At 40.0% G+C, this 21,997-nt stretch overlaps 1 protein-coding gene across 5 annotated transcripts in view; it reads left to right on the top strand.

Annotated features, from left to right (window-relative positions):
• LOC114567582 (uncharacterized) overlaps positions 1-21,625 on the top strand; it is a 42,911-nt gene extending 21,286 nt beyond the window's left edge. For 3 of the 5 annotated variants that reach the window (XM_028596642.1, XM_028596643.1, XM_028596639.1), the window contains 24 exons: positions 940-1,041; positions 1,139-1,187; positions 1,284-1,361; positions 1,714-2,325; positions 2,411-2,485; positions 2,761-2,897; positions 6,948-7,049; positions 7,194-7,251; positions 7,406-7,506; positions 11,363-12,215; positions 12,314-12,435; positions 12,530-12,652; positions 12,819-12,876; positions 13,546-13,680; positions 13,873-13,965; positions 14,057-14,233; positions 14,449-14,712; positions 14,962-15,036; positions 15,138-15,271; positions 15,392-15,538; positions 16,720-16,777; positions 16,871-16,930; positions 17,054-17,152; positions 19,483-21,625. In XM_028596642.1, the coding sequence (XP_028452443.1) occupies positions 940-1,041; positions 1,139-1,187; positions 1,284-1,361; positions 1,714-2,325; positions 2,411-2,485; positions 2,761-2,897; positions 6,948-7,049; positions 7,194-7,251; positions 7,406-7,506; positions 11,363-12,215; positions 12,314-12,435; positions 12,530-12,652; positions 12,819-12,876; positions 13,546-13,680; positions 13,873-13,965; positions 14,057-14,233; positions 14,449-14,712; positions 14,962-15,036; positions 15,138-15,271; positions 15,392-15,538; positions 16,720-16,777; positions 16,871-16,930; positions 17,054-17,152; positions 19,483-21,116 (5,346 nt within the window). In that variant the 3' untranslated portion in view covers positions 21,117-21,625. The remainder of the gene's footprint in view (positions 1-939; positions 1,042-1,138; positions 1,188-1,283; positions 1,362-1,713; positions 2,326-2,410; positions 2,486-2,760; positions 2,898-6,947; positions 7,050-7,193; positions 7,252-7,405; positions 7,507-11,362; positions 12,216-12,313; positions 12,436-12,529; positions 12,653-12,818; positions 12,877-13,545; positions 13,681-13,872; positions 13,966-14,056; positions 14,234-14,448; positions 14,713-14,961; positions 15,037-15,137; positions 15,272-15,391; positions 15,539-16,719; positions 16,778-16,870; positions 16,931-17,053; positions 17,153-19,482) is intronic. The other 2 variants (XM_028596640.1, XM_028596641.1) reach the window with 2 other exon arrangements.
• The last annotated feature ends 372 nt before the right edge of the window (positions 21,626-21,997 follow it).

The following is a 21,997-nucleotide window of genomic DNA, read 5'->3' as shown; positions in this document are numbered from 1 at the left end:
TTGGTTGCGACTTTTTCTAAATGCATTCATAATGATGTGACCTTTTTGCCTCAGCAGCATAATCACTAATGATATGTCAAGTTAATACAGCACATCTTGATGGCAGGAATGTGCTGTCAGTTAAAATCAAAACCTATCATGCAATTTGTTCCTAATTTGCATGTTTATGTTTTAATGTTTTATTTCTTAGGACTCACTCATTCTTCATATTCAAATACTTTTTTAAATAACTAATTACATTAGTTCAACATTTGTTAATATCACTGTTATTTTGTCACTGATTTCAATCTTCAGTATTTTGTTGCAGTACTTAAATATTCTATGTTCACAATTTTCATTTCCACATCCATAGCTGATTTTATGAGTAATGATGATGATGCTGTTAAAACTACTGCTTTACCACTACTTAGTTATTTATTATACAAGACAGGGAAAAAAAAACTACTGTAATTAGTTCTGCAGTCATTTTAACCCTTGTGTTGACTTCGGGTCACCCTTTTCAATTTTTGTTTTGTATCAGAAAATATGGGATATAGAAATAAGCGCTGAAAATGTGTAAGAGACAAATTTAACAATTTAAAACGTTGGGAAAAGCAAAAAAAAACTGTGAAAAAAAAGGTGTCAACATTTTTTTCAAGGTTGACGTGAAGACAAAACAAGGGTTAAGCATACTTTGATTATTCACAATTTGTTTCCCAAATAGTAACAAATTGCTACATTGTAATTGTTAATCTGTTTTAAGATGCATCTGTCAATACTGTTTGTTAGCTTTAGCTAGTTCCTTTTCATCCTGGGGACCATGAAGCCACACAAATAAGTACAATAATGTCAAGAAAGGAGGGTCTAAATATTTGGTGTATTAGATATTGTATACATATAAGTGTAGCGAAAAACAAATACCCGTTTGCTAGACTAAACATTTGTGCTTTGTGTGTGTAGGACCGTTTCCACCCAGGCTCCCAGAATTCGAGCACAGATGCGGAGACCTTATTGGACTTGGCAAAACAGGCAACGCGTTTTCACTCCATATCACACATACAGGTATTCTATACCAGAAATTAAGTTTCTATACCATCTTCATGTAGCCTCTCCAGCCATGCACCAATGCTTTTGTCTCCATATTTTCTGCCTTTTAAAGGTAATAAAGTTGAAAAAGCCCATTTGGGAGCCCTGCTCGTATTCTAAAGGTGAGTCTTTGTCTTTGTATTACAATGAATGATCCATATTGGCATCTGTGACTGAATTGATTTTTTTTTTGACTGATTTATACTATTTTGTTCCAGCAACATTCATCCTGGCAGCTGCAGCTAAGAGAGACAATGTATACTATAAACCCCAAATAATGCCTAAAAAGAAGCTGGGTAAGTCGAGCAGAATACTCATTTTGAGAGTAATGTTGATGTTTTATGTTCAGTATGACAGTGGTACCAGTACGACTATGGAAACATTCATATTTGGAGTACTTGAGGCTTTGGTTACCCTGGTGGGAGATTTGTTTGTTGTTGTTTTTTATTTTATTTTGTGTAGCAGTAAAGAAAAATAAAACAAGTGTGCATGTTGCTTTCTGCTAATTGGTTTTTATGTTCACCTCATCCACTATTTTCCTTATCATTTATTGCATTTGTATTATTGCTTATTCAGGTGATACTTATAAAACAGTCTTGATAATTCTATAATCTAATGCATTTTTTTTTTGACGTGTATGTTTCTCAGTCCCCAGAAAAACCCTGAAAGACGTTGACAAGGACAGTCAGAATAACAGCAGGATGATGGAGGGGGGTGAGAAAACGTGTCAAAGATGTACAGAGAATAGTGAGGTGACCCTGAAAAAGATTTCAGTAGAAGTTGGTGCTGAAGTCACCAATACAGACGGTGTAGAAAGTTCTACACCAAGTGAAAAAGAATCAGAGCAGAGAAGGGAGGTGTTTTCAAAAACTAGTTCAGAGGAGATAAAGAATGCAGGAAGTGAGACATGCCAGGAGATAAAGGTGAAGATAGAAGACCTAAAGGAGAAGATAGAAGACCCTAAAATGAGAGAACCAAGTGGGCAGACACTAGAAAGCTGCAAGGACACAGACAAGAATTCAAGGACAGATGGCAAAGATGCCCTGACACAGTTGATCCAGAAAAGGAAAATCTCACAGGACACCTGTCCTGTTGAGAATGCCAAGCAAGAAATGAGCCATAAAAGGCAGCGGCTCACCTTCAAAGATGACGCATTCTGTAAAGAACCGCAAAACTTGCCAAGTTACGAACACGAGGAGGTAACCACCGCAGACAAGGGAGACAGTGGCAAACAAAGTCATGAAACTGCAAAGGACAAAGGTATGTAAATGCCATATTGAGGTTTTTGGAAGATTTTTTTATTTTTTTCTTCTCAGTGTTTCTATGAAAATGTTTGTTGTTACAGCATCTTCTAGCGTGAACCACCAACAAGATCAATTGTGGAAGTATGTCAAGAGGAAGAGCCGAGATCCTGTCGTTGGTCAGTGCCTTTTTTTTTTTTTTTTTTTTTTTAAAGAATCCATGTTCGACCTAATGTAAAAGAGTCTTGTGTGATCTACTGTATTGTAGAATACTTGGTCAGTTTGGTCTACTGTTAATGTTGTTTTACTGATAACAACTGATCATATTTTGATTCCCCATAACATTTTATTGTTGTTTGCTTGAGTTTCATTCATTTTCTAATTAAATAAGAATGTTTCTATCCAGGGAGGCGATTTCTTAGCCAATATTAATAGTTAACAATATATCTTCTAGGCTTAAGTGCACTTCTTGAATGCCACTGCAATGAGCGTGACCCCATCTACTTTTGTGAGTGCTGCTCTCTGAAGATCAAAGAGAAGGACATCATTGCCCATGTTACCGGACCCTACCACCAGAAGAGCTACCTGGTGGTGAGTAAATGTTAAAAGGATAGGTTTGGATTTTTTTGAGTCCATTTTAATGGACCTCTCATATGCGATATGTAGGGCTGAACGATTGCATTTGCGATAATATTGCGATATGTTAAAACGTGATTTCCTAATTGCAAAGGCTGCGATTTGGTCACGTGACTCACGAGAGCAAATCAGTCCGCACTCCGCAGAGAAAGCATCAACTTAGGTAAATAGAACGCGGCATTACGCCGCCTTCACACCAAGGGGGTAAGCGAGCATCTGGAATGCGTAGCTCCTATTGCACCATTTTGATGTTAACAAGTGATCACCCACCGTTAGCATTCCATTGACTGCCATTCATTTTGACGTCACTTTGACAGCGAATAATTTTACATCTGAAGCGTTTAAAGACTATTTGTCCATTGTTCATTTCTAAAGAAACAATGTATAAAAGGCTCCGTTACCTTGTACCTCACGTTATGGCTCCGTAGCAGATGTTTTTGTAAAAATAGGCTAACGATTGTGTCATAACCAAGTGACTTACTGTCGCATAGTAGAGGAATTACCGTATAGTACAGGCTGCGCAGTAAAGGAAGAGATCACCGGAAAAGTGCTTCTAATAGCCTTCACTGGTCTCCGTCCAGAGCAACGGGGTCTGTTGGTCCAGTTTATGTATGTCAATGCTTCACACTGGCAGTTGAAATAAGCTCCGTAATACGCAATACGCCCCCAGCGGACGTCGTACTAACCATACCGTTGAAAAGCTTCGAAGGCGACTCACAGAAATGGCAGAGAGACTAGAACGACTGATAAGTGTCTGAATGTACGATTCTCTATGACCGCTCTTATACTGATATAATTAGAAAGGCTGCTGCGTGGAGAAAAGTTGCCCAGGACGTTGACATGTCACGTCGGTTATCGCTATATGTGATATAGCGGTATAATGTCAGTTTGATGTCTGTTGCTAGCTAACCAATTAGCATTAGCAGGTTTGTTTATCAGTACCATAGCAACGCTAACTGTACGCCGTACCTTGGGCAGATTTCTGTCATTCAAACAACTCTGAGTTGTAGTTTAAAACTTGTAAGGGTTTTATTCGGGCTCCAGTCCATACATGCAGTTAATGAATACATACGATTAGCTCTGATTAGCGGTTAGCTCCGTTATAAAGATATGGAGTGGAGGAGTAACCAACAACCAGACTCTGATAAATGACGTTCGGGGAGCTTTCACAGCAGCGTGGCCACGTTGTTTCAACGGTTTTATTAGTACAGTTAGCTAATCCCACGGCAACACCTGCATGCTACTACCAAAGAATTTCTACTAACGTAACGATAGCCTCTCTGAGCAAGTGCAGCGTTGTTGACGCTGTCTGCACACGGCACGCAACTTCTCTGTGCGCTGTTAAAGAAAATACAACGATGTATGTATTTTTACTTATTTAACTGTCTAGTAAAGTTCAAAGACAGTGTTTAAAAAGTGCAATCCACATGTTTAGCTACATATGTCTATGTAAATAATAATAAAATCTAAATACTAAGTGTGTTTTTATATTTCTGCATTTCTTTCATATGAATGTTTACACCAGGCTTGGTCAGTGCTCAATATACTACTGTGACTGAAGTAGTTAAATATGTGTAATCATATAAATTCATGCATCACCTAATTTCATCATCACATACAGACCTGCCCTCCAGGAAAGAACAGTTTGTTTAATCTATCTAATCTTGTGTTCATACTATACAATGATTTATTTCTAGTTTTTGTTGAATAATACAGAAGAGAACTTTAAAAATATCGCATATTGAATAGCAATCGCAATATTATTTTTTTAAATCGCAATTAGATAATTTCAAAAATCGTTCAGTCCTAGCGATATGTACATTGAAAGGCTTAATGCTTATTGTAATCCTTCCTCCTCTCCATACTGGCCATGAAGAGATATTCATAGAGCAAAGAAGTGGGGGACAAAATCCACAGTGCTCGTTCTGTGCATAAAAGCATGCCAAGTTAGCAAAGTTTGAAAAATGTTAAGTTGAATCAGCGTGGTATAGAAGTTTTAAAATACAGTAGTTATATATTATAATATTATGGCGTTTTTCCACTGCATGGTACCTGCTCGGCTCGGCCGCGGTGCCCCGTCCTCCCTTTTTCCATTGTAGATTTAGTAGCGCCTCGTGCGTGAGGCGAGCGTGGCCGGTCGTCACAGCGATGCTGCAGGAAACTGCTGCGACCTAACGCGACACACACAAGGGGGTAAGCTTCAATTCAGAACTCAAACCTCCGATGGCGCCATTTTGTTGCTACAAAGCGATCACCTCCTGTTAGCATTCCACTGACCGCCTTTTTTTTTTTTACGTCACTTGACTGCAAATAACTTTACATCTGAAGCGTTTAAGGACTGTATTTGTCCGTTTAATTCTAAAGAAACACAACAATGTATAAAAGGCTCCATTACCTTGTACCTCACGTTATGGCTCTGTAGCAGACGTTTTTGTAAAAATAGGCTAACGATTGTGTCATAACCAAGTGACTTACTGTCGCACAGTAGAGGGATTACCGTATAGTACAGGAGAAGCTCGCAGGCAGTTTGGACTTACATGAGATGTTTAGGTTTAATTACTAATGTTAACTAGCATGTTAGTTAGCAATAATTAGCCTGTGCTTATGTTATCTTCTTACATATACCTACACTCTCCGTCTCTGTAAGATTGGGAATGATTGAGATTTCTCTTGGCACAGCTACCAGAAGACTTACAACTTTCAGACACGTTGCTCACGTCACATTTACGTTGTCTCTGTCAGTTGGAGGCTGCGCAGTAAAGGAAGAGATCACCGGAAAAGTGCTTCTAATAGCCTTCACTGGTCTCCGTCCAGAGCAACGGTCAATGTCAATGGACACACACACACAGAACATCGAATGTGTGTTTTCATTGAGGTTGTTTTTGATTCTCGGCATGTGACTGTTGCCTCAACCAGAAAACGAAGAAGAAGAAGCTGGAGGCAGCAAAAAAAATAAAAAAAATACAGCTTGCTAAACTATTTAAAAATGGCGTGTTTTTTTTTTTTTTTAAATTGCTTTTACACAACCAACGAAATGTCGACGGTAGACCCTAAAGATGTGTTTTGGTGTGAAGAAGAAACGCTCATTAAAAGATGTCGCGGATGACCTGAGACTTTTCCTTGAAAGACTTCGGACTCGACTCTAGTGGACTTGCAGGACTTGTGAACAATCTATATTTTTAGGAAACGTCTGATGAGCTTAATTGTTATTCCCCTTACTGCGTAACCTTTAACATAGCTACTTAACATGTAATACATGACTACCTCGGCCACACGGGAGAGAAGACAACAAACATGCCGACCGCAGCGGCAGCTAACAAGTGAGGGACAAGGACTGCAAATTAGCAGAGGCTAGACATCCTAAAAACCCTTGCATCTCTCATATTTGGTTGTGACAATGTTATAAGTAATGTCCCTGATAAATAAACAATAAATTAAACAATTGAGTATTTAGGATTTCCTAACCTGAGATGAAAAGTTAATTCCTAATTTGGAATTACAGAAGCAAATCCTAATTTAGACACTTCCTATCTTGACTTAAGACTGGAATTTTTCTTTAATACGGCAGGTATTTTGTTTTTACCCCATTCTATACACGTGTGTGTATATATAAACACGTGATCTGTTTTGTAGGGATAAGGGAAAAAATCATTAGAGTGATATCTTTCGTGGCAATAGTGTATCAATACACAGATGCCAAGTATCTATCTTTTATGATCTATGTGTTGGTCAGTCTGTCTACTTGACAATCCCATATTGCAGCAATACAATTGAAGTGAGATGAACCAACAGAGAAAAGTATCTTTTTCAATTAAACTAAAATGACAACATTTTCCTTTGGGGACATCATTTGAAATTGGGAAAAATCTGAAGTTGGAAAAAGGGTAATACATTGCAGAATATCGCAATATGATTAAAATCGCAATAATATTGTATCATGATGATATTGTATCGTGAGGCCTCTGGTGATTCCTACCCCTTCTGAAAGAGCGTTTCTGACATTAGGGGTTACAGAGACTCCCACCCCCACCATTGATTCACCAGAGGGAGGAGATCAGACGTTTGGCTGCTTCGTTTGAACAAGAAAATGGATATGGAGAGGCTCAGGTTTGGTCCTTGTTCTTTCATTTGTGGAAATTGTTGTAACAGTCACTTCATAAACTGAGATAGAAAATAGAACCATTTTCCTTTGGCCAGCCCAGGATAATGTATAACATAACGTTTTACCAATTGTTGTTGTCTGGACTCCAGGTTGTTGATCTGGATGAGGAGATTTACAATAACCTCTCAAAGCAAAGCTTTGAATCAAGTAAGGTTACACCTTACCTTAATTTTGAGACTGTTTTTCTTCTTTTTTTCTCTTAGTAGTTTTGGTTGAAGCTAATTTATTTCAATTAACATGTGAATACGAAAGTCACAACCTTTACTGTACAGTATTTCTTCTGTATTTCCCATCTACACAGCCATGCAGACAGTGAAGGCACTTCAGGATCAGCAGCACGGTGGACGTGAACTTCCTGTGGACACCTCAGTCACCCTTGATGCTGAAAATGAGCTCTGTCAGGTCAGACAATTTGGCATTATACAACAAGTAGATCAACAAGGCTATCTGATTGGCCAACTAGACATTGAGATAGTAATCAAATCAGAATGACGGCACACCATGCTCATCACTATAAATATCACTCTGGCATTTCCATGGCAACACTGTAATTTCCAGACTTGAATCAAAAACTGTTTTTGAAATGGTTTTTATTCATGAAAATAAATCACATCTTTTTCTTTTCTTTTTTCAAGGTCTTAGTTATAACAAGATTCAGAAACTCCGATTACACAGATTACCCTTAAAGAGGCTTTAGAATGTTTAAAGCGTAACTCTCACAAAAATGCAACCTAGAGTCTTTTTGAAAATGTACCCGAGTCAAACTTTAATTTAAAAGCATAATTAGGACGGAAACGCCACTTTTAAGATTTACCGTAATTTAGTTTTTCGGTCAAATGGCCTTTTGAATGGGAGTGCTAGGGGCGCTACTGTGATTGCATCAAAATCACTATTTTTAAAACCCAAAGAAGGCTCGACACAACATGAAATGTTGCTTTTCTCACCAGGGGCTCTACACATGAACTCCAGCATTGAGACCATTGTTTGTGTACACAGTTTACTAAAAAGTCACTTTAGCTGTTGTTTCCGCTCGCAGCCATCTTGCTGGTCAAAAGTAGTCGATCTCCAGATGCAACTTAACAAGGAGGAGAGTAAAGATGGAAAGCTCCTAAAGCTTAGTTCCATATAAATGCACGGATAATACGTTGTTTTGTCGTTGGTGAAAAACAATATTGACCTTTGTTGGGTTTTTAAAAGTTAAAACAATGTTAATATTTGGTACCAATGTACTTTTAATGTTTTGAGGTATTCACAGATGTACTTTGCAGCTTGCAAGCTTGCAAAGTACATGTCTGGGGTCATGTCTATCAATTTGCATACTGGAGGAGACTTGTCTAAACAGGAAAGATAACATCTGTCCCACCCTTTTGAGAGCCTCCCCTGCTGTGCTGAGACTAGATTAGAACAAAGGAAATGTTTATCTCTGTAAGATTGAATAGAATAGACCCTCCCATTATCTGTGTCCGGGAGCAACCCCCAATGTGCATGCTACAGGTATGGCCTCACCTAAGCCAATGAATAAAGACAATTCGTGGCTGTTAGTGTGACTCCCGAAGGGGAAGCATGTTTTTGAAGTCTGCTGCTGGCAGTGTTTTCAGTGTTTTTAGTGTTTTATTGTTTTGACATGTCATTCATATCATTCTGTTTAGTTAAATCTTTTGTTAATTCTTCATTGGACCCAAGCCTCTCCTTCCTCAGAGATTCAACAAACACGTCCCAGAATTTTTCTTAACAGTTTTGTAGTTGAAAAAGGAGCCTCCTATAAGTGACATTTCCTCCTACGGAGTCAGTTCATTCACATTCGTAGATCAACTCTTTTTGACTGGCAAAGATGGCTACGAGCAGAAACGACCGCAAAGTGAGTTGTTCAAAACCTTTCTCTTTAGTAAACTCTGTGTACACAATGTTCTCAATGCTCGAGTTCATGTGTAGAGCCCCTGGTGATACTGAAGTTTCATGTTGTATTGAGCCTTCTTAGTGTTTTAAAAATAGTGATTTTGAAGTGGTCATAGTAGTGCCCCTAGCGCTCCCATTCAATAGGCCATTTGACCGAAAAACGAAATTACAATAAATCTTAAAAGTGGCGTTTCTGTCCTAATTATGCTTTTAAACGAAAGTTTGACTCTAAAATAGGCAACATGGCAACACTTTCCTAAAGCCAAATGGCGTGTTATCTGTATGCATTTTGAGCTATCCACGTGTATGTCTATGCTGTATACAGCGGATGTAAACATACACACCACGTGGCGTCACCACGTTGCGTGTTATCGCAAGAACGTGCCGTACTACTACTCCTGCTATTTTACAGTTCATGTTAAATTAATTTATACGGAACCCTACCGTAAGCGGCAGCTGCCACTGACACAGTGATGCACATACTTTTCCATAGTAGTCATTCAGTGTTTTATGTTCGCTGCAAAGACTAACTAAATCACCTGATTAATGCAACGTAATCACATCATCTCCTGGCCATTTTTCACCACAGAAAGCTGCTACCAGCCAGGCTAAAAGCTAATATAGTTAAACAAGGGCATCTGTCTCAACTAACGTTAAGGTTCAGAGCCGCGACGCTGGAAATGTAACACTAATCTACAACAGCAGTCTGTCTGTTATAATGTAATTTACACTGATTTAAGTGCTCTTGGATACACAGTTTGTTGCAAGTGTGTGACATGCAGGCTCTGCATGCACAGCAAACCACCAATCAATGTTGATAAATGTATCAAACAGCCAAAGCAGGCCCCACTAGTTGACCACAACCTGAAATTTTTTGAACATGAACAACTCAAAAAATGGGTGTTAATAGTGACATGCTTGCTTTTTTTTTTTTTTAAACCCCTTAACCCAGCTTAATGCCCCCCATACAAATAAAATAAAAAAGGGATACAGGTCTCAGAGAAGAAGATAAATAATGTTTAGACTTTACAGTACTAGTAGGTTACAACACAGAGGCAAGATATAACCTTGGACCTTATTGACATAAGGTCCAACCATTCATCATATGAGGAAGGTGTGTCTGAGTTCCAGTGTCTAAGAATGACTCTGCAACCAGAAACCATAGCTAAACGGCACCATAGCGTCTGTTGTCGAGATGTGTGTGTATCCTCCGGTACAATACCCAACATACACAAGGCAGGGTTCTTACATAATGAAAGGCAAAAAATATTATTAACCAATTGTACGATTTTCTCCCACATTTCCTCCACCATGTCGCATTCATATAACATATGAGCCATAGTTCCTTTATCTTTGTTACATCGCCAGCATAGTGCAGTATCCCTTAGTTGAAGTCTAGCCAATGTGCTTGGAGTCCAGTAGCATCTGGATAATCATTTTATAATTTATCAGCTGGGATTGAGTTTCCTTGATCACACACCCTAAATCTCTTTCCCATGCCACTTTAAGACCATTTAAGTTAGGTGCGTTAGCACCTCTAATATAGGCATAAAAAACTGAGCCCAACCCCTTTTTGTGACCGTTAGCAGCAGACATAAGCTGTACATCCGTTGGTGGGTCAGGACCATTGTTTAGAGTTGCATGGAGACAATGTCTTATTTGGAGGTATTTTCAAAAATCAGTGTTTGATAGCCTGTAAGTTCGTTTTAAGTGATTGAGACCACATGTTCACCCTCATATAGGTTATCTAAATACCATATTCCCTTATTAGCCCATTATATCCAGCAGAAAGCCTTTTTATCTATTTGTAGCTTGGTGTGCCAAACTGAGGCTCAACATGCATGCATTATTGATATCATTCACTTTAGCCGGGATTGATAGTATTATATGAATACAATGGTGTCATGTCAGTCAACCAGTCTATTTAACCATCTAATTTACATTTTCCAAAATCACTTCAGAAGAGTAGTCACAGCGCTTACTTGCTTTGGTTTTTGTAAAGCATTAAAGTTCAACAAAGACTGGTTCACATAAGAAAATTTCCTTTTTCTTTTCTATGTAGATGCACTCCCTTACAAAATCACCCCAGTAGTTGAGAATGATTTAGTATTTGTAAATAGGTAGTCTTTTTTTCATATTGCAATATATATCGCGGGAAAAACAAAATATCGCAATGTAATTTTTTTTCAATATTGTGCAGGCCTATAGGGAAATAAGTTTGAACCCAAACAACTGCATGGTGAGTTGATGAAACAAATAACAAGGAAATGCAGCTTCATGTCAGCCTGATTAGTTGTGTAGCTCTTTGGCAGCTGAAAAATGAGCGGTGTACTTAATATGTTTGTTTCATTTTATTTCACAGGTGGTGAAGATGGAGATTAATGAGGCAGGCACCCCTCTGACTGTTTCAAGAAGTAGTGAGGTCAAAACCGAATTAACTTCAAACACAACCGTTGGACCATTAAAAAAATCAACCACTTCCAAATTGTGGGGGCCATCTCAAACTACAGCAAATCTGGATTCTGCTGCAAATAACTCCACAATAACCATGACAGCCATCTCCAAGCTTCCAGTCAAATCTTCCAACTCTACCCCAGACACCACCAAATTCTCCAAACCCATCTCCAAACTCTCAGCTGCCCCATACAGCTGTACTACAGTCACCAACAAATTAAGACAAACTGCCAACGAAAGTACAGCAACCACCTGTAAATGTACTGCATCCTCCTCCAACCCTAGTGCCACCATCTCAAGCACGACCTCAACCACAAAATCTGCAACATTGTCCAAACCACCGGAAAGAACTGGAGCTGCAGCCAAAGTTCCAGGGACTTCATATAAAGTGGCCACTGCCTCTAATATGGAATCCACAGTATTGCCTGAAGCTGCCTGCAAAACTGCACCTGTCTCTAAAATGGAAAATGTCTCGAAAAAATCTGAAAATGCATCCATAACTGTGGTCGCATCTCAAATTACGATGAAATCTGTAGCCCCTGCTAGAATGACTAAACCATCTGTTCAATGTGAAAACACTCAAGCCTCTGTTAAGGCTGCACCTATAAGGAATTCTGTGGGATCAACTGTTAATGTTGCATCAAAGATTCATAAGAGTAAGGCACCTGCAGCCCCCCACCTGCACGCCAGGTCTGAAAATAATAATCCACTACATACCTCCGCAAGTAAGACAAAGCTAAAGGAAACCTCTCCTAGAGTTGGTAAGTATTATTAGTTTTACAGGAAAAATTACTCAGTCTCTATGAATTGGTCTCTTTTTGGTTTAATCAGATGTTTGCATGGTTTCTTTACTTTATAGGCTTAGACCAGCTGATTGTAGTGAGATGTGGAGAAAGGAAGCGAGTCTACTGTCAGTTGTGTTCAGTCGTGTTGACGAGTTCCAGTCACCCAATGGAATTCACCCACCAGTTTAACTATGTGGTACGTGCTTTATAAGTCTGGTTGTAGAAAATGTATCTTGTAAAGCAGGGCAGTATTACAGATGCTAACTGTGTGCCCTTAATGATCTTACTAGAAAAAGCAGCACCCTGGGTGGAATGCCACGAAAGACAAGTCGATCGAGCTGCGGAGCAAATTGGCCAAGATAGTGAGCCATTTGGCTGAGGTTGAGAAAGATGTAGGATCCCCATCCAATAAGGTGACCCACTCAAGCCTCCTTACACATTCAAAATCACCCAAAATTGACAGTCTGTGTGGTTGATAATCTGCTTTAAGGGTGTTATGCAGTGTGTACATGAATTGGCTTTAAAAAAAAATTATGGCTTTTAATTGTATGAGTGTTTTTGTGCCTTACTTTCTGCTAGGAAGTGGAGGTGAAGATTGAGGAGTACAAAGAGCTGGCAGATCTTCCAGTGGTCGAAGGTAAAGATATCCTAGTAACTCACCAAAACACGACTTACAAATGTAAAAAATAAAATAAAATAACAAAGAGCCCTCTGCTGTTTGTTGAACTGTTCAGCAATATTAGCAGATAACTGTCTGAGGAATTATCCCCCTAAAAGCACAATACTGTAGATGTTTATTTTTATCTAGAGAAAAACCCTTTTACTGTAAAACTATAATATAAAGTGTATCTGTAAGTTAAAGAAAATTGTTTGCAATTGGGAATAATTAAAAGCATCCAGTTGTATAAATGTATAAATAAATGAAACAAATCATCTGTTCTCACACATCCGTATAATGGACATGCTAGACTCTTATACCCCTTTTCCACCAAAGTTTGCGTGTATATGTGGGATTTTTAAACCTAGGTTAACCTGAAAATAGTCAATAGACTCCTTTCCCATGGTCAGTAGATGAGTATGCCTATCTGTAAGATCTGATTGGCTTAAAAAAAAAGTATGGTCTGATATGATAATGATGTGTTCAGTCTTCAGCATAAACCATGTAATTTCATACCATATCAACTGTCTCTATTTACAGTCTTTTGTATCCAGATGAGCGGAGTCACCGTTATCAAACCTGAATAAATGATAAATCATTCATGCCAGTTTACATTCACAATTGTCTTAATTATATCTTGCTTCTCAGCTATTGAAAGGCTGAAAGAAAAATTGGAACTGCGAGACTCGCAGGTCTTATCACCCCCCACAGCCGGTACTGCACAGGTTTTGAGACCGCAGTTTCCTTCCGCCAGTCCATATGAAGCTTCAAGCCCAGATGACGGTAAATTCAGGTGTCCTTTCTAAGCACCATTTAAGTTTAAAAATGTATTTGTATTTTTCTCATTGTTGCCCCGTCTGAATTTTATTCTGAACTTGAGAAACTCATGTCTTTGGGATGTTATTAGAAGACCTCTGAATGAGGCCCAGAAGTATGTAATTATATTAAACCAATCACTGCAATTTTGTCTCTCAGGGATGTACATGCAACAGGAAGAAAAACGTTCTGATAACCAATCAGAGCAGGAGAAAAAACATGAGCTCAAGGCACTATTGATCCAGATTCCAGGTGAGAACCCACACGCCTACACACAAGATTGGTTCCAGATGCTCTACTCTTATACAATTCACACTTTTTGATATATTGGTTCTTAATTCAGAAATTGAATCCAGTTCAAAAGAGGAAGAAACTCTTGCTGTGAGTCAGTCGGACAGAGCTCAGAGCGTAAAAAGTTCAGAGCCAGAAGCTAATGACACAATTTCAGACCAGCTTCATTCGTGGCCGATCTTGAATAAAAATGAGCCCAATCCTAGCGTTCACGACGCAGGCATTGCAGGTATGTTGGTTCTGTGTCATACTCATGATTCACTCATATTTTAAGTCACTATTATCATTTGCTATTTGTGTATTATTTTTGTAAAATTAACCAATTGTAGATACCACTGTTAATACATTTAAATATACAGTGTCTTGTCATTGTTAGTCCTTGCAATGTTTTCTCTTCCTTCTCATTTACACAAATCTACCATCTCACTCATCCCTACCTCCCAGCAGTCCAAATGCAGAAGACTCAGGGTGCCGCTGACTCCACGGGCAAGTTTGCTCAAACCTTTGATCCCGAGAAGAGACAACAGCAGGAGAGAAGTGATCCAAAGTTACAGGACACGCGGAAGGTGCTGGAAGGCTCTCAGGAAACATCACTTGTAAAATTCTTCAACCAGAACCCGCCCTCTTATGCTACAACGGTGAATACACAACAACAGAACCAACTAAGAACCAGCGAGAAAGCAGAATGTGTATCAAAACACTCACAAGGTAGGTGTTAAACGTACAATATCTTATTTGAAAGCCGGTAGTGGTCTCTCAAATGAAATCTATAAGAAAAGCCCTATTGAAGGGCGGCTCTTGGCGTGGCCATATTGGATTCGTAATATCGCGGGCGGCAGAGGGAGGGATTGCAGCGTTCGCTAACTTTAGCTTCTTGTCTCATCTGGGGTCTAATAAACAGTAAATTCATCAAGCATACCGTCATTTTTGGACAATAATTTTGTATCGTTTTCACAGGGAAAAGCGCATGGAGCTGCAGTAATTTGTCTACATTCTTGAGGGTGTTGAAATATGACCTTGAACCAATCATAGGTAGGGTGTGTTTCCTTCCACAGCAAACCTTATTCCCTCCCATTAGTTCATGTCATTTCACAAAAGCATACAATATGTTAAAGACAGCATGTCGTCATCAGGTCTGGGATCTGTGTGGGAGTGTCGAGGGATAAAGCAGAATTCGTTCTACCTTTGTGAGAGCTGCAGGGAGACTCTCTCCTTCGGTGACATCTGTCAACACATGCGTAGCAATGAGCACAAGCTCAAATGCACAGTGAGTGTTGTCTCAATAATGCAAAATACAATGCAACAACAATACAATATAACGACCAAAGTATTTAACAATTGCTTCCATGTTTTTTTTTTTTTTTTTTTTTTTTTTTTTTTATGACAGATGCATGTGTTTCAGTGGAGGCACTACCCTCTGGATCTGCACTTCTGGCTGGAGGAGGATCTGCACCAATGGATGAAACTGGAACTTTTAAAGGAAGTAGCCCAGATGCTCTCAGAACAGGAGCGTTACAACAAGATAGATGCACAGGTAACTTGTTAGGTCCATGTATCATGCATGTTATCTCAAATGCCCATGGGGTATCTTTGGCAAGATATGGTTATTAATGTATTAATTGTGTTTTTAATAAGCACTGTAAATTGTGTTATTTAGGTGTGGCAATTCCACTCTGACAAACGGGACAAACAAAACAGTGTTGTGACATTATATTTATGCTCAACCCTCTGCTAGTTCTCCCAAAGGTCAAGGCTTGACCCTTTTTGGTACTTTCCCACTGATGCGATGGGACTGTTCCCCCAGAGGCATCTTAGTCTGGTCTTAATTACAGATTTACTACCCCGCAAATATCTTTACTTCTACTGCGGTGATAAATACTAACAAACCTTTTTGTCATGCACATTCCAAGAACCCTCATGTTACATTTATGATACTCTGGGGAACAATCAGGTTTGCTTGGATTAAAAAGGTTACATGGTACAGATTCAAAATGATCAATAGGAGAAGGTAAGACATTACTGAGAGATGGAACTCCCTGGAAATTGATGATGGAGATGCTCAAAGATGACGACTCCGATGATTTCAGATTATAGGCAGCTTTATTCAATATTGAACAATATTCTCAGGAGGGAGAGCATCTAGCCATGCACCGCTGCACAGACCCAAGTGCTCTCTCCGAATTTCGGATCGATCTTACAGTCTTACAGATCCTGAAACTCATCTGGAAACCCTCATCCATGATTTTGTCCTAATACTGTCAGGTTCCCATGCTCTGGTAGACTCAAGCATCCTGTAGGTCCCCTCCAAAGGCCATCTGTTACTCAATCAGTTATTCAATTAGTTACTCAATCGGGGCCTCTAATTTGTTATTAACTTAAACCTCTGAACCAGATTCCACCATCGCACGCATAGGGGCCTTTTTGCCTCCCTGTGACCTTCTCCCTTGATCGTAATAACACATTATAGAACATATGAAATGTGAAAATACATTTGAGTACATGCAGGCTTGATTATTTCACCTATCAATTACTATGCAATAAAGAAAGTCAACCATGATGCAATATATGTAATAAAGATATTCAAACATGATTATACATATGTGAACTTTCCCTTACAACAAGATGTTTCTTACGCATACAACTGCTTTATTTGTCTTAAAGTGGAAACACACATCCATCATGGTAATTGTTGCCGTTTGTGTCTTCTCTTAAAAGGTTATAATCATGAGAGAGGACCTGTATGAATATGTCCGGACAGCTTCGTTCGATGAAGGTAACCGTAAGCTTATTTAGCAAAGTGTACAGTGTGTATGGTCCATGGGAGTATACCATATTTTGTATCAACTGTGCTATTTGCTTTTTGTAGCTATAAAAGTGGTGCAAAAGATCACCAAAAGTCTACCCATCTGTACTCTACAACAAAAAGGTGAGTCCCATAAGCCCAGTTACAGGGTCATTTGCTTCTCATTCATATACACAGCCTTACTAGAATGACTAATACAAGCAGGATATGGGTTACAAGCTCTGCGTTTTGGTTTCTGTTGCCCAGACCAGCAGCCTGAGGCCCGGCAGAGTCCAGAAGAATCTCTTCCCATGAAGATGCAGCCAGCACAGGCACCTGAGACGGGCCACGGTGGCACAGGTTCAGGTCCACTCTTGTAAACAATTTGCTTGACTGTGCACACAAAATGTATTTTGTTACTAGTTAACCAGAAGCTAGCATGACTTGCTTAACACTTGTAGGTTTGTCTTGGTAATTCTCCGTCTATTATACATTTAAAATGATGTATTCATGTTTTCCGGTGCCTTAATTGTTTGTAATATGGTGTGAATTTGTGTCTTTTAATGTTATGTTGAGAATTCTGATGTTGACAAAATGTCTGAGCCTGCTTTGTGAATCTGACCCCATTTCTAATAAATCTTTTTTTATATACAGTGGCAAGAAAAAGTATGTGAACCTTTTTGGAATTTCATTGTTTTCTGAATAAATTTGTCGTAAAAAGTGATCTGATCTTCCTCTAAGTCAAGAGTACTGACAAACCTAATGTGTCCAAAATAATAACAAACAAATTCTGACTTTTCATGTCTTTATTGAACACGCTCATTCAACATTCAAAATGGTAGTGGAAAAAGTATGTAAACGCTTGGAATGAATAACTGGTTGATCCTCCCTTGGCAGCAATAACCTCAACCAGGCGCTTCCTGTAGCTGTGGATCAGACCTGCACATCATTGAGGAGGAATCTTAGCCCATTCTTCCTGGCAGGCCTGCTTTAGCTCTGTCATATTCTTTGGACGTCTCGTGTATGGCCCTCTTCAAGTCAATCCGTAGCATCTCTATTGGGTTGAGGTCTGGGCTCTGACTTGGCTACTCCAAAAGGCAGATTTTATTTTTCTGAAGCCATTCTGTTGTGGACTTGCTCCGGTGTAAATTCATATTCCCCTCAATGATTCCAAGCTGACCAGTCCCTGATGCAGCAAAGCAGGCCCAAATCATGAGGTTTCCTCCACCATACTTAACGGTTGGGATGATGTTTTCATGATGATATGTCGTGCCGTTTCTACACCAGATGTAGTGCTGTGTGGTATTTCCAAATAGTTGAATCTTAGTTTCATCAGTCCACAAAACGTTTTGTCAATACCGCTGTGGAGTGTCAATGTGCTGTTTTGCAAATTTCAGGCTTGCAGCAATGTTCTTTTTCGAAAGCAGTGGTTTCCTTTATGGTGTCCTGCCATAGATACCCTGCTTGTTCAATGTTTTACGTATTGTAAACTCATGAACGGAGATGTTAGCCAGTTCCAATGATGCCTTCAAATCTTTGGCTGTCATTCAGGATTGTTTCTTGACCTCATTGATGAGTCTTCGTTGTGCTCTTGGTGTCATTTTGACTGGGCGCCCACTTCTTGGTAGAGCAACAATCCCAAAGTGTCTCATTTGTAGATTGTTTGCCTAACTGTAGACTGGTGAATTTCTAAAGTCTCTGAAATAACTTTGTAACCCTTGCCAGCTTTATGTAAATCAACAATTCTTGATCGTAGATCCTCTGAAAGCTCTTTTTGGCGAGGCATGGCTCACGTAAGCGTGTTCTTCTTGTGCAGAGCAAACTCCAAAAGTTTGAGGTTTTTTTTATCAGTCAAAGTAGCTGTAGTCCACACCTCCAAACTCATTGTCCTAAAGAGACTCCAGGTGCGCTATAACCTGACTCCATTTAGCTTTTTTGAAGTCATTAACTCGAGGGTTCACATAATTTTTCCACAAGCACTAGGAGTTTTGTTTTGGCTCTCAATAAAGCCATGAAAGATCAATTTTTTTTTATTGTTTTAGACACATTATGTTTGTCAATAGCATTGACTTAGATGAAGATCAGATCACATTTTATGAAGAAAACCATGAAATTCCTAGCCTGGGTAAACCCTGACGAACTTCCGGCAAATTTGAGATTTGCTCTGCAAGTCAGTCTGGCAAAGAGCCCATTCAAACCCATTTCCAATGTCCCCAAAATCGAGGCACCAATCACAACCGCTGACCCCACAGTCACATTAGCTACAAAAGAGAGCGACATGCACTCGCTTGTGGGCGCCATGGTGGGAAGGAAAAAAGTAGGGCGTGGAAAGGCGACACCAAAAACCAAAATCAAATTTCTTTTTGTTGGATATTGGATGTGAAACGCATCACCTGGATTGTCGGTCTGATTGGTTGAAGGACTATCCAATGCGCCCAGAGGCATTTGAGCGGCGTCCGTTGGTGACGCCCCTTTGGAAATGAGCTGTCATCCATGACCTTTCCCAGACCCACTCTGTTACAACTGAGAAGGGTCTGGTGTCAACCAGGCTATGAAATTCCAAAAGGTTCACAAACTTTTTCTTGCCACTGTATACTGTATAATTTATCGAGAACGCCGAACTGGTGCTTATCATTTCCTGTCTGTGCTGTAATAAATTCAAGGTTTTCTTATTCCTCCTCCATTTTCTCTCTTAGGAGCAAGACATAAAACTGAGAAACATAATTTGGAAGAAACAGTTGGAGATTTGGATGGGGTCAAACAAAGCACAGTCTTGAGTCGTCTGGATGTGACTAGCGTATCCTCAAAGCCTGCTTCTGTTATCTCTCGTATCCCTGGGGCTGGAGCGTGTCTCAGTCTCCAAGAGCAACCAGAACCCAGACACCCAGTCTCACAGCACCAGAGGCCTTTCCCAGAGTTGCAGGTGAAACAGGCAGAGGTGCACTCAGAATCCCCATCTTCCTCTATTGTTAGTCCTAAAACAAGTCAAACCCAGTCAGTGTCTCCTAGAGATAAATACCTTCCAACCAGCAAAAAGAAAAAAAGAACAAAAAAAGAAAAAAGTAAAGGACCAACGGTTGGATCTGTTGAAACACTGGCCAGAAGTTTCCCCAGTAACCCCCAACACGAGGATCCTTTCAGTCATTCAAACCCCCAAGTAGCCTCTGAGTCCACTTCTGTTAACCCTCCTGCAACATCCACCCTCCTGTCCTCTAAGGACAAAGACACAGGACCTGGATTTGATGAACAGGACACATCCATTGTGGACTGGGCAGAGTTTACACGACTAATGGCTCTGGTGAGGGAGAAAAAGTCTGAGAAAAATATGTCCTCTTGCACATCCACTCCAGGTTATGGTGAGACTACTACCTCCTGCGCTAACAATTCTTCCGAAAGTGGTATGGAAAGAAGATGGGATCCAGAGTCTGTGCCGACTAAAATGGCCAAAATAACAACAAGATGGGATGTAAAGTGGCATCCATCCTGTGCTAACTCAGTGGAGAAGTTCTCAACAGCAGCTCCTGTGATCTTGGGCAACGAGAACCAACTCTGCACCCCTAATGCCAACAACTCATCTCTTGAGGGCTCCGTTTCAACGGGTGGCGACCTTTTGCTCGGAGCGACCGAAGCCAATGCAGTCGGTACCATGTTACCCTTTGCCAGCACTGCTGACCCCAGTGGCCCACAACGCCAGAAGAGTGTCGATGCTCAGAGCACCTCTGAAAACACAAGGCAGTTAAACCCTAGTTCCATCTACTGTGAAATCACTCGCGATAACCCAAGAACGATACCACAGCCAAGAGATTGCACAGAGACTGACAACACTGGGGTCCGTCAGTTGCCCATTAACACCATCGTAACTGTCAGGCAAACCCCCCATCAGCAGCAGTTTATGGTTGGCTATAATGGACAGGCGGACCACACTGAAGTAAACGGGGGCAATCGGGTCACTCGCATCGTCTCCCCAGCTGGAACGGTGAGCCTCAGTGACGCTTCAGGAGGATATGGTCAGTGCAGTCAGATGGCTTATGTCATAAATGGACAGTCGGGTTATTTTTCTTCTGAGGCTGTTGGAAGTTACACAACACCCAACAACCCTCCGGTATACAGTGGGAGTTCCTACCTATGTGAGGGGCAGTCTACAAGGGAGTTCTATCCAAGCCAGATTTACCCAGAGCAGGAAGCAAACCACTTCAGGCTGCAATCAACTGGACACGGTATAGCACCTCCACCGCTGGGAATGCAGCAGCAGTGGCTGTTACAGCAGCAGTACTCCTCATGGACAAGTAGCAACTTCCCTGGCTGCTGGACATGGCAAAGTGACCAATGATGTTGCCTACGTAGGCGCTGTTCCATTCCCGAATCCAGCCAACAATTCACAAATATCGAGTTACCTGAACGAATATAGCACCAACAGTATTGCTCCAACTCAGAACAGCAACCACATAACACAGAACACGCCTCAAGTTTACCTTAACCCTCCAATCATTAACAATCCTGCTACAGCCAACACTGACATCATATCCCAGGCATCTGCAAACTCCTTTTTTGCCTCTGGCACAGAGTTTTTTGTTGGAGCTCCCTCTGTGTTCAGTGCCACTCATCCATGAAACTACCTGTAAAACCATGTGAACAATCAGACCCAAGTTATTTCTGCTGTACGCCCATCAAGTAACTTGTTTTTCATTGCTTTAAATATGAAAGATGTGTTTGGAAACCTTTTCAAATATAATATTAAGCTTCTGTTCAGTTTTTAACCATTTCCTGTAAAAATGCAGTTCTTCTGTTAAATGTGAAATATATATTGTATATTTCTTCCATAAATGTCTTAATTTCCTATTTGGCTAAGACGAGTTTACTTGTTTTTGTTTCTTGTTGTTTTTCATAGAGAAATTACTTTATTAATAAAGATTGAATCTAACGGGTCACTTATCGACGCCCTACAACTCTTGGTACTTTGGCATCTCTAATATCCAAATTAGACAAGGGCACAGTTGCACCAAGGCTTTTTGAGTATTGGGAATAGGGATTAAAAAAAACTGTCTATATTCAAAAATCAATTTATGCAGAATTGGGTTATACACTCACCTAAAGGATTATTAGGAACACCTAAATTTCTTGTTAATGCCATTATCTAATCAACCAATCACATGGCAGCTGCTTCAGTTAATTTAGGGGTGTGGTGTTGGTCAAGACAATCTTCTGAATTCC

Source organism: Perca flavescens, chromosome 14 (assembly GCF_004354835.1).
Source record: "Perca flavescens isolate YP-PL-M2 chromosome 14, PFLA_1.0, whole genome shotgun sequence".
Lineage (NCBI taxonomy): Eukaryota > Metazoa > Chordata > Actinopteri > Perciformes > Percidae > Perca > Perca flavescens.
The sequence above is the reverse complement of the archived record's forward strand: the minus strand, read 5'-3'. Positions and strand labels throughout refer to the sequence as shown.